At 38.7% G+C, this 15,604-nt stretch overlaps 2 protein-coding genes across 2 annotated transcripts; one reads left to right on the top strand and one right to left on the bottom strand.

The window, feature by feature from the left end:
* The first annotated feature begins 4,373 nt into the window (after positions 1–4,373).
* LOC139449767 (complement C1q-like protein 4) lies at positions 4,374–5,745 on the top strand. The gene is made up of 2 exons (XM_071231300.1): positions 4,374–4,680; positions 5,327–5,745. The coding sequence occupies exons 1-2, from the start codon at positions 4,374–4,376 to the stop codon at positions 5,743–5,745; spliced, it is 726 nt and encodes a 241-aa protein (XP_071087401.1).
* Positions 5,746–9,608: 3,863 nt separating this feature from the next.
* Positions 9,609–12,710, bottom strand: LOC139449758 (cerebellin-1-like). The gene is made up of 2 exons (XM_071231288.1): positions 12,432–12,710; positions 9,609–10,042 (listed from the first exon to the last, which is right to left on the bottom strand). The coding sequence occupies exons 1-2, from the start codon at positions 12,703–12,705 to the stop codon at positions 9,609–9,611; spliced, it is 708 nt and encodes a 235-aa protein (XP_071087389.1). The 5' UTR covers positions 12,706–12,710.
* Positions 12,711–15,604: the final 2,894 nt, after the last annotated feature.

The following is a 15,604-nucleotide window of genomic DNA, read 5'->3' as shown; positions in this document are numbered from 1 at the left end:
CTTAGATAAGAAACGTTACTATCTTGTACTGTGTTAAATCTGAACTATATGCTATTAGCAGGGACACTATATAGATATTCTCCCTGCTATTACTCTTGGCAATACCTGCATGTTTATTTGGTAATTGTTAATGACCTACTTTTGAGTATATTTTAGATATTTCCATTGTAATCATGCTGTGAATAGATTATGTAAATTCTGTTAACATTGTTACCTTGTTTACCTCGGAATGTGTATTGTCTCTGTACTAGAATGTATCTTGTGTGAATGCCCACTCGGGCAATGTATTCTATAGAGTGTGTCGGATATATTATATTCAATCACATGTAAACTGTTGTATGACGTTGTGTACCGTGGAATATGTATCGTGACTAATGTAGGATGTATCTTCGCATATATTGCCCGCTTCGTGGTCTAGTGGAAGATCGGGATTGAATCCCCGGCCGAATCATATCAAAAGACGTTAAAAGATGGTACTTGTTGACTGGCGCTAGCTAGGCAAGGGGCTAAAACAAGGACTGGTCGGCTCGAAGTCAGTATACTGTGTCTGAGTGGGGTATTCATGTTAAACTGCGGCATGGTATCTCAGTGTGCTAGCACTATAAATCAGCATCAGTCCGGACCTTACAACCAGCCACCCCCACCATCCCCCACCCTCTACTCCCACTGCACGCACGCCGCTAAATGAGTGCAATAATCTTAAAACGTGAAACCCAAATTCACCTAACCACACCTCTTTGCATACAGTACATGTACTTCTATACCTGATTGTAAACATTCTGTGATACTAGTAATTGATTGAAAGCATTCTGTTGTTGACTGATTATATAAAATATTCAGTGGCTGTCTGATAAACTGACTGTTTATTCACTCAGGTCTTGTGTTGTTGTGTGGGTTGGTCGCGTACAATGGTACCTTCCCTCACTCGTTTTAATAATGCGACAATAGGTTTATGAGCCCCGCCTCAGGTTTGATACCACGAGAATGGGGAGGTATAAACCTAACGTGGGACGCATAAAGCCACACATACCCCGAGGGATACTGCTACAACGAATCTGCGATTCAACGAATCTACCTTGACGATATGTTTCATTCTGCCATTGTAAATGAATTGAAAGAGATTGAATGCTGTTCGATTGAGGTGAGGTTAACCAGTGCAGTGTAACGGGACTTTCGTTGACTCGGAAACAACGTGCAGCTTTTCGCTTCGTATCAGGGTACAGGAGTTGGGAGGATATTTATTGTGCTGCTGAGGAATGTCCGTGTATTATCGTCCCAGACCATCCTGATGTGTGAGAATATATCTTTGACAAACTGCGCCGACACTGTCAATGGAATCGACTTGTGGGTGCTAATGCCTACAAACAGGATGTCTTCTGTGCTGATTGTTGTCATACCTTGAGGATATGAGGTATCAATTCTTCATACCAATGCCATATCAGGTTCTTCATGAGTAGAACTGATGGTGCTTAATACCGTGGACCTATGGGCCACAGATGATAAAAGTCTGACTGTATTATCAGGAGGAAGGCTCCTGTTCTTCATACCAATACCACATCAGGTTCTTTATTGGTAAAATAGATGGTACTTATTACCATGGAACTTTGGCCCACAGATGATAAAAGTCTGACTGTATTATCAGGAGGAAGGCCCCTGTTCTTCATACCAATACCATATCAGGTTCTTTATGGGTAAAATTGATGTACTTATTTCCATGGAACTTTGGCCCACAGATGATAAAAGTCTGACTGTATTATCAGGAGGAATGCTTCCGGTTCTCCATAGCAATGCCATATCAGGTTCTTCACGGGTAGAACTGATGATATTCATTACATGTAAAACTGTGCCCATGAAATAAAAATTAAATGTCGATGTATGCCCTCCCTTACTACTCATGTAGAGGTGTTCTTTAATCGCACACTGTATCTATGATAAAATGTATTTACTGTCAGTAACATATCTTCATTTCATGGGAGATAAGATGACCTATTTGTTTAATATACACTGACTGGTATATTGTTGCTTACAATGAACCCAATTAAAGTAATGTCCGTGGGTTTTCTCAGCATGAGGCACATTAATACAGTTACCCTCAGTTATGAGTACCGTTTGTACATGCGCGCGTGCGTGCCTTCTTGGCATCGGGGCATGTATGGTATGTTTACCGTCTTTGCACCTTAGGGGCGGTGGGGAAGCCTTGTGGTTAAAACATCGGCTCGTCACGCCAAAGACCAGGGTTCGATTCCTGAAATGGGTACAATGTGGGAAGCCTATTTCTGGTGTCCCCCGACGTGATATTGGTTGAATATTGCTAAACGCGGCGTAAAACAATACTCACTCTCTCAATCACTTTGCACCCTTACAAGTGTGTCAGTGGCGGATGCTACCGGTATAATAGGACAATTGAGCGATCACCTGGTGTCATCACTTATGTTCAGTGATCGATTTATATAATGTCATCACGATGTTGAATTTTCCCCATGGAATTCGTTCGGCTTGTATCCGTGACTGAGTATTCTCCGGCGTGGACATTTGAATTTAAACGAATACATGAACAGTCGTGTGTTTGTGCCCTTTTTACATGCATATACGGTGTGTTATTGTTAGCATGCTCACGTGGAATGCACAATTGCGTGTGTGTACCCACTTTACATCCATACATGTATTGTCATGTACATGTATCTTCTCGCATGTATATACACGTATGTATTGCGTCTTTTTATCAGTGCATGGCTGAGTCATGGATTGTTTGATAGACATTTCTTAGAAGTTGACGGATGACAAAGTAGACACAACTTCTTAATGTTACTGTAATGACGACGTCTCTGTAGAAAGTTGTTGTCATCATTTGTGTCTACTGTGTCTGTGTGACGTCTTTGCCTATGTGATCAATCGTGTGTAAGACTGTCACGATGTATGGGTCCGGCCTTTCCATGATCATGAGCAAAACAAATGTACTCCGCATATGTTCAGCGTGTGTGTGTGTGTGTTTGTGTGTGTGTGTTTGTGTGTGTGTGTTTGTGTGTTTGTGTTTGTGTGTGTGTGTGTTTGTGTGTGTGTGTGTGTGTGTGTGTGTGTGTGTGTGCGTGCGTGCCTTTTCCGCATATATGTTCAATCGTGTGTATTTGCGCACAGTCCTTTAAGTCACTCTATTGAAAATACATGAAAAGTTGCACAGATTCTAAAACGTTTTGGCGATTTTTAGGGGAATGTTAAAATGTTCTGTTTTAATATGATATGCATTATTTACATATCAGTGCAATACACACTGAGCCAGTCGAACGGGTACACTGTCTTCTCATGATCAATTACCTGGCCAAGCCGGCGTACAGTCCATTTGGCAAATGTGCACCGAAATATTACAAGCTGCATGGATTCGAAATTATTGTTCAATATAAAATCGTGAATTATGTACATTTTATTATACTAAATTAACACTAATCCAGTCCAAGTTGTGAGAACGCAATGATAAATCCAGTCTGCTATTCTGACCGTCATATAAACAAAAATCATTATCAAGAGATCAAACCAATGGTCCACCATTTCATACACAATACGTAATAACGGTCCCTACAAACATGTTGAAACCCTATGCGTTAAAAATGTACATGGCTAATGAATTGAATGAAGGTTGTAAACACACACTCCAAAAGAAGCTCCTTAATATGCATCATGTCCCAAAATATAATTTGTTAAGTATTTAATAAACCCAAAGTTGTTTAAATACGACCCAGCTACAATAACATAAGTAAGTGAGATATATTTTTTTGCTGGATTTCAACAGCTATTCACACGTTTTACAAGCACTCGTTACACTTGTTATACATTTAGATATACATGGTGCTTATGTACAGGCTAATTTTGTCATACTCCCTAGTGGTAAACAATTCAATTTATTTCATGTGGCAGATGAAACCAGACCCTGACGTCAAGATAATAGAAAGTCTATTCACCCACGTAAGAAGTGACAGATACGTGTAGCGCAAACCGAACATGTTTTTAGACTAGCGTGTTAAAGTTCGCTGTGAAGGGATCTATTTTGTCACTTAATCTTGTAGTACACAGACTTAGTCAAGTTTCCCTCACAAAGAAATCGCCTATAGTGCCTTAATTAATATAATCTACCATTCATTGAGAACTCGGAAGTTGACCAAATTCTCCATAAGGAAGATAAGCTATAAGATGAAAAAAAGAAGATAAAGACTTAAAGATGTACATTAAAGGTTGTAGATAACGCAAATCCTTTAAGTCGGTTTATTGTAGACGTGAGATTTCGCATCCTGACTGGACAACGGTATGCTTATAAAGGACGTGTTGGAGAGTTCAAGTCATTTACGAATCAAGTTGCTTGGTGAAGAAGTCCACAAAGCAATATGTCTATCACAACATCGGCCCTTCTGTTCGGGATGTGCTTGGCTCAGATAGCCACCGCCCTGTGGCCCGTGTTTCCGACAAATGGCGAAAATTCCCGAGACACTACAACAAACCCTCGGGAGCCGGATTCAAACTTCCAGACGGCGGGAACAACCGAAGTGTGTTCGTGTTTGGAGGAAATTTCACATCTCGAAAAACAACTTAGACTTTCTCATGGAAGACTTGAGAGTTTTCAGCACAGAATGGACGAGCTGTCGGCGGAGTTATACAACATGCAGAACGGAATGAGGGCGTTGAGGAACGGACGTTAGTACTTGCCACCGATATAAGTTTACGGCGTTCATGATTGGTTTATTATGAGATATTTCAGTGTTCAGGAACTTCTTTAACAAATAAAATTCTCGAGTATCCTAAATTTGTACCTTGCTCACCATTGCATCTGAGTAATGACGTCCAGAAAAAGTTCACGACATCGAATCTTAATTTAACACTAACCTCGTTATTATGCCACCGTTTGAAATATAAGCGATACAAAATAATTCAAAATCATAAAATATCTCTGCTATGAACGTAAACTTATCACATTAAAATTCATATTTCTAGTATGGTCTCCATTTTCTGACATTGTCTAATCCATTGTCTGATATCGTCTTATCCATTTTCTGATATTGTCTCATCCATTTTCTGATATTGTCGAATCCATTTTCTGATATTGTCTGATCCATTTTCTGAAATTGTCTAATCCATTCTCTGATATTGTCTGACCTATTTTCCGATATTGTCTGATGGATTTTCTGATATTGACTTGTTCATTTTCTGATATTGTCTGATCTTCTATAGGCTCGCTATACTGCCGTGAAGCTACATACGTTATCACTATAACGAGACTACATTATGGATATTCTCGGTGCCATGCTTCACTGTAACGTCCTATGCCTTCATCTATTTTCAGTTCGACCAGCTCTTGGACAATCACAGGACATTTCTTTCTCGGCCCGCGTTGGCACCAACAGACCATATCTCAAGGACGTCGACACTGTAATCTTCGACGACATCATCATCAACAATGCTGGTGCATACGACCCCTACACCGGCAAGTTCACATCACCTGCCATCGGTGTCTACCATTTCAGCGCCACCATCCTCAGTGGCTATAACACCACCATTGAAACAATGTTTGTGGTCAACGGGGCAGAAATGGGACGGTTGTATTCGGGCTCCTTCAACAACAGAGGTTCAGGAACAAACTCTATTCTCGTGAACTTGAAACAAGGCGATGAGGTTTCAATCAATTTGTTCTACGGCAACGGGGATTATGTTCACGGACAATGGAGCACATTCTCTGGATATGCCGTGTCACTGTTTGGATAGGTGGTGTCAGATTGCGGAAGCTCTTGGTTAAAAATTGACTGAAAATGGCGTGAACTGGAACGTTTCCTTGCCAAACATTTTCATTGCTATCTGTATCATCTCGTCACACAAACGCATCTTTTTGTCAAATTTGTGTCATCCAACAAATGTTGATTGATTATTCATACACTCTTCCGTCGATGAATCATACACATTACTTACTTGATGAAAGTGCATGTAGAGTCGATTGGGGTACCACCTGTGATGAACAGTTACCTCATCATATCATACTCATAATCATAACCTGTACTATAGATTATTATATGCTGAATACAAATCATCAATAAAATATGTAACCTAATGCTTGTGTTTGTTGTCTTCGTAAGAAATCCGTAACTAGCATTTCTGAAATAATCCTGACTGCACTTAAACCTGGATAGTGCATTCAACCACTCAGTACTCACGTACAACTATTTTGAATTGTGACACACATTTCGTTACTAAGCTGGTAGTCAAATGTGTATACATTTTGTTGTGACTTGGGTTAGTAAGGCAGCGTTGAGGTGTTGACGTCTCTGGTGTCGACGTTATATATTTATGAAACCTTCTCTGAAATATTTTTGATTGCCAGACTGATTGATCGTTTGTGAAACTAAATGTTGTAAATTCTGGTAATAAACATAAGCGGGTTATTAATTTTAAATCGATACTGGACGATCTAGGATTTGGTGATGTTAAATGTGGATTCAATATATATATATATATATATACAGGACGATCAATGGATTTGGTGATGTTTAATGTGGATTCAATATATATATATATACTGGACGATCAGTGGATTTGGTGATGTTAAATGTGGATTATATATATATATATATATATATATATATATATATATATATATATATATATATATATCAAAAGCACAGTAAAGTTCTAACTCTCAGGCACAATATAGTAATAATTAAATAAGTGGAGTAAGATTGAACACAGTTTTAACACTATATATATATATATATATATATATATATATATATATATATATATATATATATATATATATATATATATATATATATATATATATATATACTGGACGATCTAGGATTTGGTGATGTGGATTCAATATATATATGCCCAGAGATCTATTATATCCCAAAACTTCATCTCATGAAATTATAAAATAAAATGTATATCATTTGAACAAAACCAATACATTTTGGATGTATAGATAAATATAGAATGCCACCATTGCACTATTGTACCTCGGGTGTTTGTGTGTGGCTGAAGCTGTGATATACTGTATGTAAGATCATCATTTTGTACCAAAGTGATATGTTTCTCAAAAAGGATGGTTTGTGTTTGGCTGAAGCTGTGATGTGCTGTATATAAGAACATCATTATACCAATATACATACATTGGTCCGAACCTTGATTGGAATTGATTTTAAACCCATAATGCTCATGTCCATGCAGTATATGTACAAGTAGTTTCTTCTCCAAGTAGTGTATGGAAAAAAGCGTATTAATCTACATGTTCAGACTGCACAAAACATATACATCTAAACAACGCCTTCTCCGTTCGTGTAATTCATTGTCCAAATATATGGTTACATCAGAGTTCAAAAGAATTATGCATTTTAAGATGTATTTCTGAAATCGAAAGAGAATAACTGTCCAAAATGAATATAAGGAATAAACTTAGGCCTTGGGTGTTATTTAAAATGAATATAATATTTCAAATATTAGCTTGTTTCAAATACAAGCGTGAGACCTGATTCCCGGATCCAAGTACAAAAAGCCTTATGGTCTATGCCACGTGGGTGTTATATTCGATGGGATATTAAGCCCTGGTCGACCTTCATCATCTGGGCCAACTCGACATAATACACGTAATAAGCCGTACATTCTACACACCACTTCCATCTCCGTGTCCGCGGTTGTTGTCCTGTTGTGTTTACGTGCTTGTTCAGTGCGGTTTGCTTCGTGTGCTTGAACCGTTAAAGTCAGCATTAACTTGTCATGCGTCAACAGTAGCCCCTCAAAACAAACACGCAAATTGTCTCAGCGATGTTAAGTTAATTCCTGTCAAACAAGGGAGCTGTGCAGTTTGAGGAAGTTTTTGTTATGAAACAGGAGACAATTTGTACAGATGTGATCCTGAGCCCGTGAGTAAGCTGTTGATGACGGGCGGTGATACCTTCATCAAACTGCTACACCTTTGTGTTCTGAGACATGGCGAGGTGATGTACATTCAGGACTCTTTTCTGCCGATGACATCGAGCACCTTCATCACACTGCAACACACCCGACTAGGTCTTTGTGTTGTAAATTTTATATTGTAAATGCAAGGGAATAACCAACCCAGATTTGCTTCCAAAACAGATTCCATTTGGCGTAAAGGGCAAATAGGTGTGGAAATTAAATGAATGGATTACTGAAAACCAGTGATGACACCAGGTGTTTGCTAAAAGGGTAAACAAGTCCTACCCTACCGTTAGCACCCGCCATTCATACAATCTGCATAAAAAATGTAATTATTGCGTGACGTTGAACAGCAGCACTCTTGCCATGCGACGTCAGCTTGAAAAAAACCCATACAATCAAGTGATCGATGAACCAGTAAATCCAGCGACACGAGAGCACCATTACTGATTTGGTTAAAACTAATAAAACCGGTATGTAAATATAAGTAAAGAAAACTTTAAGAAATATATTCGTTTTGCAACACAGTTTGGCGCAGATGTAAAGTCTGGGCCCATATTTGTTTTGTAGTTGTCTCAGCATTGATAAATGCTACTAAGACACAACGCGTCAGAGATGCTGAAAATTCTGGTCTCTTGTCTGTTGATGGGAGTAATGTCAGAGACAGGTTTCCACGACTGTGCTTAACATAGGTGGTTTGGGATATCCACGATATCTCTACGACCGTACAGGTTGTACTTCAGATGACTGTTGAACTTTAGGGCAGAAGATGTAAAATGCTTAAAATGTTCACAATTGCCTTTACCTGACATTTTAGACCCGTGGAGATTCGGGGTAAAATAGATCTTCAGCAACCCATGCTTGCTGTAAAAGGCGACTGTGCTTGGTTAAGAGGCGACTAACGGGATCGGGTGGTCAGGCTTGGTTGATGCATGTCATCGTATCCCAATTGCGTGGAGCGATGCTCATGATGTCAATCACTGGATAGCATGGTCTAGACTCTATTCGTTACAAATCGCCGTCATAGCTGGAATATTGCTGAGTGCGGCGTTAAACAACAAACCAACAAACAAAAAACAAACCTGACATTTTAAGAAACGAATCACTGAAATGCTTAAAAGTAGAATAATAAGAACCATGTCATCAATCCACTGGTAACATTTTACACCCATTCAATAGTAAAACTTCTTGTCTCTAACTATGAACAGGTGTAAGTGATTCACGTGAAAACCTTTTATTGGAGAATGGCTGATAGCATTGTAACGTCGTGTTCAACAATGCATACATCTGACATATATTATGTCATACATGCATTCTGAAACCTAAAGTAAAATACCTGAACTTATCCGTACTATCCATATACAATGTCCTTAGAAAAACGTAAGAGTCGAATAAAGGAAAACTTGGAGAATATCGACAATGAAATATAACATGACAACAAAGACGTTTTTTTTATATCAAAGTATATTTATTAAATTGTAAAATCATTATAATCAACATAACACACGTCTAGATTAAGAGACAGGCGTTCCTATTCAACTCTCACAATACAAAAAAAATAATACAAAAACTTCTTGGACCAGAGCGTGGATAGCACACACACGCGAACTAGCTTCTTCGCCCTGCAAGGAAATGTCATATTGTTCACGAAAACCACAGTTTATTTTGCAAAGTTTTCAAGGATCCTTCTCATTGAGGATAAACCCCGAAAACGTGCTGTAAAAGCCGTGGACGTGAGTGCCACCTTGATACAAGAGCCTTATCCAAACGCTGTCACCACTGCGGAGGTTTACAACGGCCGCGTTACTGCCAGATCCATGCGCGTCATGTGCGCCTGAGTACATTCGGGATACTTCTTTGTCATTGACTATGACCGCAGTTTCCACTTTGGTGTTGTAGCCGGATAACACCGTAGCAAAGAAGTAGTACGACCCAGAGAGGGGCGCCGTGAATTTACCAGTTTCTGAATTGTACCCCTCGCCGTTGTTGGTAATAGTTGTGTCGAAGATGACGGTGTCCAGAGGTTGTAGCTCTCGGTTGTAGCTCAGCTTGGCAGTGAAGGCGATTGCTGGTGGGTCTCTCTGAGCGGACAATGCAGTAGCTCGGGCCACTAAAATAAAATGTGTAGTTATAGTGAGTGAGTATTGTTTTACGCCGCTTTTAGCAATATTCCAGCAATATCACGACGGGGGACACCAGAAATGGGCTTAACATTTGTGTAGCTGTAGTAATGTGCAGAAAATACTATTGTAATATGGACGTTATAATACTTATACCGTTACTGCTTCCATGACACAAATGTCCCTTATTAAATGGTTTGAATCATACTTTTCGTTTTCACTTTTGGCATAGCGACTAATCGGATGGCCATAGCATTATATAAAGAAGGTTAAGAATGCCAGATATACAAGGAACTGTTTGTCGCAGATATCAACAAATCCTAATCTTCTTATGTACAAGGAATTCCTTAATCATCGGTGAGAGTTCCGCCTTTTGTATAACATTCAGTTGTATTTATAGACCGATTTACACTTGTTAGTATGTTTGATTTTTGTTTGTTGTTTTTACACCGCTCACAGCATAATTCCAGCTATATGACGGCGGTCTGGACCAGACAATCAAGTAACTGCCATCGTGAGCATCGATCTACGCAATTGTGAAACGATGACATGCATTAACCAAGTCAGCGAGCCTGACCACCCGATCCAGTTAGTCGCCTCTTACGACAAGCAAAGTCGCCTCTTATAAGAAAGCATGGGTTGCTGAACACACATTATAAACCGGATCTTCACGGGTCCTTGAAATAAATCAGTTTCATAGCGTGACCATTTTTTATCATCCTGGTATAAGAAAAAAACCCATACTGATAGAATAGATAGAACGACTCGTATAAAGAATTGTGCGGCTATCATCGAATACAGCAAATATGTTACAGACTACTGACGTATCTCTGCATTGACAAAAAGAGGAGCAATGGGAAATAACAAGCATTATTAATCATGTGTATTCTTGCAGACTGGTTTCTAGAGGTGTTTATTGTTGAACACGTTGTTAAACCCCATTTCATATCACCTCTGGAGGCTTTCACAGTAAACTGTTTGATGAACTAGATATAAATTCATAATAAATCATGCATATTTTTGCTGTTTCCACAAAATTTACAATTTGTAGGCGTTTTATCAAATATTGTAAGGCTTAAAAAAGAGGTGGGCTAACACCTTGTTGAACATGATTTCAGTTATACAACAACTTGTCAGCTTTGGGGGAGAAAAGTTCAAAATGATGCAGGTCTAAAAAGGTTGACACCCACCAGTACGGGCATGGCGCTGACAAACCAAAAATCACGATCAAGGCAAATCTCTGAACAACAAACTGCGGCTCATTAAACTTATCCTATGATTCACGAGGTTGTATAGACAATAGTTGGTTAATAAGAAATGATACCGTTGGGTGTGTTGTATGCACTGTTTTCATTCTTTTCAAATTAAACTAAATTTAAAGGGATGCTCCAAACACTGTCTGAGCCATAATCATGATAACCACTTGCTCACAGGATAAGTACTTGCATAACCTGGCCAGATGATCACTAACATACGTTGTAAAGTTTGTCTTTTGCATTCAGCATATTGTAAAGTTTGTCTTTTGCATTCAGCATATTGATCTGCTTATGTTATTTCTTTGCATAATGATGATGTCCGATGCAATTCTCTATTTTGACGTGTACCTTATGTTCCCGTTTTTTGTCGGTTTTTCTTTGAAGTAATTGACCTAGCAATATCTGTTTGTCTAAACACATGTCTGAGACTAATCAAAACCAACTGGTACATTTATTAAATATAGAAATTCATAATCCATGCTAAATTATGCCTTCTGGTATGCTTAAGTGGTTAGTGTGTCGGATGTTTCCAATATAAACTGTTTGATTGGCATTTTTTAGATTGGTTGGTTGTTTGGTTTGTTGTTTAACGCCGCACTCAGCAATATTCCAGCTATATGACGGCGGTCTGTAAATAATCGAATCTGGACCAGACAATACAGTGATTTACATCATGAACATCAATCCACGCAATTGGGATCGATGACATGCATCAACCAAGTCAGCGAGCCTGACCACCCGATCCCGTTAGTCGCCTCTTACGACACGCATAGTCGCCTTCTACGGCAAGCATGGGTTGCTGAAGACCTATTCTACCCCGGATCTTCATGGGTCATTTTTTTAGAATTTGGTAAGTAACAGTGAAGACAAGATATTTTATTAATGACAACTTCTTTATTCTATTATGATGTGACGTTTCGGTATATATCCTCACATCGGATTGCCACGTCTCCTTGTAGACGGCGTTTGAACTATTTCATTGGCACTTTTTAGATAAGGTGAAACGGACCCGACCTTCAGATTGAAGAGTGAACGCTATAACCAATATGCTATCCACCTCCCTTATTAAAAGAATAAGTAGAAAGTGTTAAATTGACAGTCCTATGGCCGAATAAACACTTACCTTTGGTTGCATTTTTTAGAGCAGTGACTAAAGCTCTGAGTTCATAAAGTTCTGAAACATAGGTCTCCAAAGCACCCTTGAGTTCCTGTCGCTGATGAACTTCCTGGAGGATTTCTCTCTTGAGGGCAGTGATATCGGACGCACAGGAACAGTTATTGGATCCGGCTGCCCATGCGTTATATCTTGTGGGGATGGCTGCAGCCTTTTCAACCTTATGCGCAGATGATACATAAACTATAATGCTTAAGAGCACTAACGCCGTTTCACGAGTCATTTTGATAGAGGTGTTCTGCAGAGTGGTGTTCTGAGTCCGTGCTTGTCTTTTATACCTGCGTGCAATACGACCTTCCTCACGCCGCCCATGTCAGTCTTTTTGAGTCAATATGAAACGTTGAGACAACAAACATGCCCCGCGAGCCAAGTTAGGGAGGATCACTTTGCCTGCCAACACAATAGCCTCAACAAATAACAAGTCCTCCATCTTCAATTTGTCAAATATTTGTGTTCTTGCTTCTTCCAGCACGCCCCGCGCTTCTGACATTGACTGGCAAGGGGATGTGTACCTCTTAACATAGGAACCCATTCAAAACGGGATTATGATAATTCTGGGTGATAAGCTAGTCAAATTCGTTCGTAAAACCTAAACTATATCTGGGCCAAACAGGAAGCGATTCAAAATATGAAATTCCTGTTTGTCCTCGGACAATGGTCTTTTCCCCCCGAGAACAAAACCTCATGTGTTTTGGGTGCAAAACAATTCACCACGCCCATCTCTTGACGCTCAACACAAGATAACATGACAATGCAACTTTAAATGGATCTTCATTGCCAAGTTACACCAAGGAATTGGGTTTTTGCTTATATACTCACAACTTTTTGACAGCAACAAACAACCTCAGTTTGCTATGAGTTTCAGATTTGTGATTCTGACAAACATGAAGAATGTTTTCTAGATTAGCCGATTTCCCAACTAATTTACCTATTTTTCCAAACGGTGCAATTATACATAAAAGCGGCAAATACCTTTTGTTAATAATACAATATATATAAAACATTAACGCCAGAGAATTCTCACTCTCGATTATCTACCTTTGGGCGTAAAAGGCAAAATAGCTCTAAAAATTATTTGAATGTATCACTGAAAATCAGTGATGATACGAGGTGTTCGCGAAAAGAGCAAACATATCCTGCCCTACCGGTAACACCCCTCACTCGCACAATTTGCATAAAAAAAGTAAGTGTTTGTTTGTTGCCTGACACCGCAGACAAGAAATATGTGCTAAAAGCAAAAACGATTGTACGATTCCGATTATTTAATAAGCACGTGTATATGATCACTGTCAAATTTTGATGGTGTTCGCGAAAAGGTGAAAATGTAAACACATCCTTTGGGAGCCTATCCAGATGTACAATTAAAAATAACATAATTACTGGGTCTTTGAAAGGCATTAAGCAATTAACATAATTACTACCATAAAAATCTGATATTTTGTATTCTACTTTTCTCAACATGAAGGAACGAAATATACTGTGTAAATGCGCGCTAGACGAAACAAATACTGATTGTATTGAAAACTTAATAGTTAAGTAACATGAATCGGTAAACAATTCAAATATTCTAGTATTTAAGAGGAAAAAAATTACATTACTTTGAGGTGCTTTGTCGAAGAACTATGTCACTGATATGATACTTCACAAGTCACTGTCACTCCTAATACCAATGTTGTTATAACCCAATTGACAGAATTCGTGTGGTTTGGTGAGCACACATTTACATATTTTGTAGGAAGACAAATGTTGTCAACACACTGTGTCCTTGTGGTGCAAAAACACATTTAGTAAACAACTTGAGTCAAATGATATAACCTTTTCCTTGGAAACTTTATCGTAGGTTAAAGCGGATTTAGTAAACCCACAATAATGTATTATTTTATTTTGTCATTTGACCACATGACCCTTTTTGCAATAAGCATATATGGATATGTTCCCTCACATTTCTCTTTTATCGGACAGACTGTTTCCGATATTAGCAAATTGTTTTTCAAACCAGAATTGACTTGTGAATGAAATTTTGTGGAAATTGATATGCTGGGTGTTAATCAATAACCACTTCAGTGATCTGCTGACGGTGGTTGAGCGTTACCCTGACAGCAGCATTACACGTATGGATGTCATCGATTATGATCTAAGTAAGTATTGATTATGACCTAAGTAAGTATCGATTATGACCTAATTAAGTATCGATTATGATCAAAGTAAGTATTGATTATGACCTAAGTAAGTATCGATTACGACCTAATTAAGTATCGATTATGATCAAAGTAAGTATCGATTATGATCTAAGTAAGTATCGATTACGACCTAATTAAGTATCGATTATGATCAAAGTAAGTATCGATTATGATCTAAGTAAGTATTGATTATGACCTAAGTAAGTATCGATTATGACCTAATTAAGTATCGATTATGATCAAAGTAAGTATCGATTATGGACCAGATAAACATGGGGAGGAGAGTGCAATGATACACCAACGGCATTACGACAATGGGTTCAGAGGGCTTCTTTCCTTACATACTCACGGGATTACCTACCAATCAAAGCGTCATTACTTATTTAAATGTTCATATTGTGGATGTCACTGTGGGGAGTATGGGAGAATACATCACGTACACATTATCAGGTATGACTAGAATAACCAGTTTGAGTATTCACACAAAAAATCATGCCCCGGTAAAAAGCAATAGGTATATTTAACCATGCAGTATGTTGGAGTAACATTTTTATAATTAGGTTTCCATCCAAACCATGATTTCCCAGACCCATAACGTGTACATTAATGCTTCGGGATGACGTCCTTCTCCATGTCAAAAACATTTTTTCAGTCATGTGTGTTTTGCCTTCCCTCTGGTCACTACAGGTGAGATATTTCTGTCTCTTTGCTGAGCATCTTTACTTTATTATAGACGTGCTGAGTCAGCAGTTATCGACCCATGTTATTTGTTTCCGGTATGCATGAATGGATGAAAGTATTTTGTGCAGGTATGCTGGGCGCTAGTGACATTTTATCACAACACTACTTTAAAGATGATGATACATTCCAAGAAGAAGCTATTTCTCACCATAAGAAGGTGATGTAACCACAGCTGTAACGCAATATGGTGAGTGAGTGGGA

Source organism: Haliotis cracherodii, unplaced genomic scaffold (genome assembly GCF_022045235.1).
Source record: "Haliotis cracherodii isolate W230 unplaced genomic scaffold, xgHalCrac1.p SCAF_10, whole genome shotgun sequence".
In the NCBI taxonomy this organism is placed as follows: Eukaryota; Metazoa; Mollusca; class Gastropoda; order Lepetellida; family Haliotidae; genus Haliotis; species Haliotis cracherodii.
Note: the sequence above shows the minus strand (reverse complement) of the source record. Positions and strands in the feature narration are given on the sequence as shown.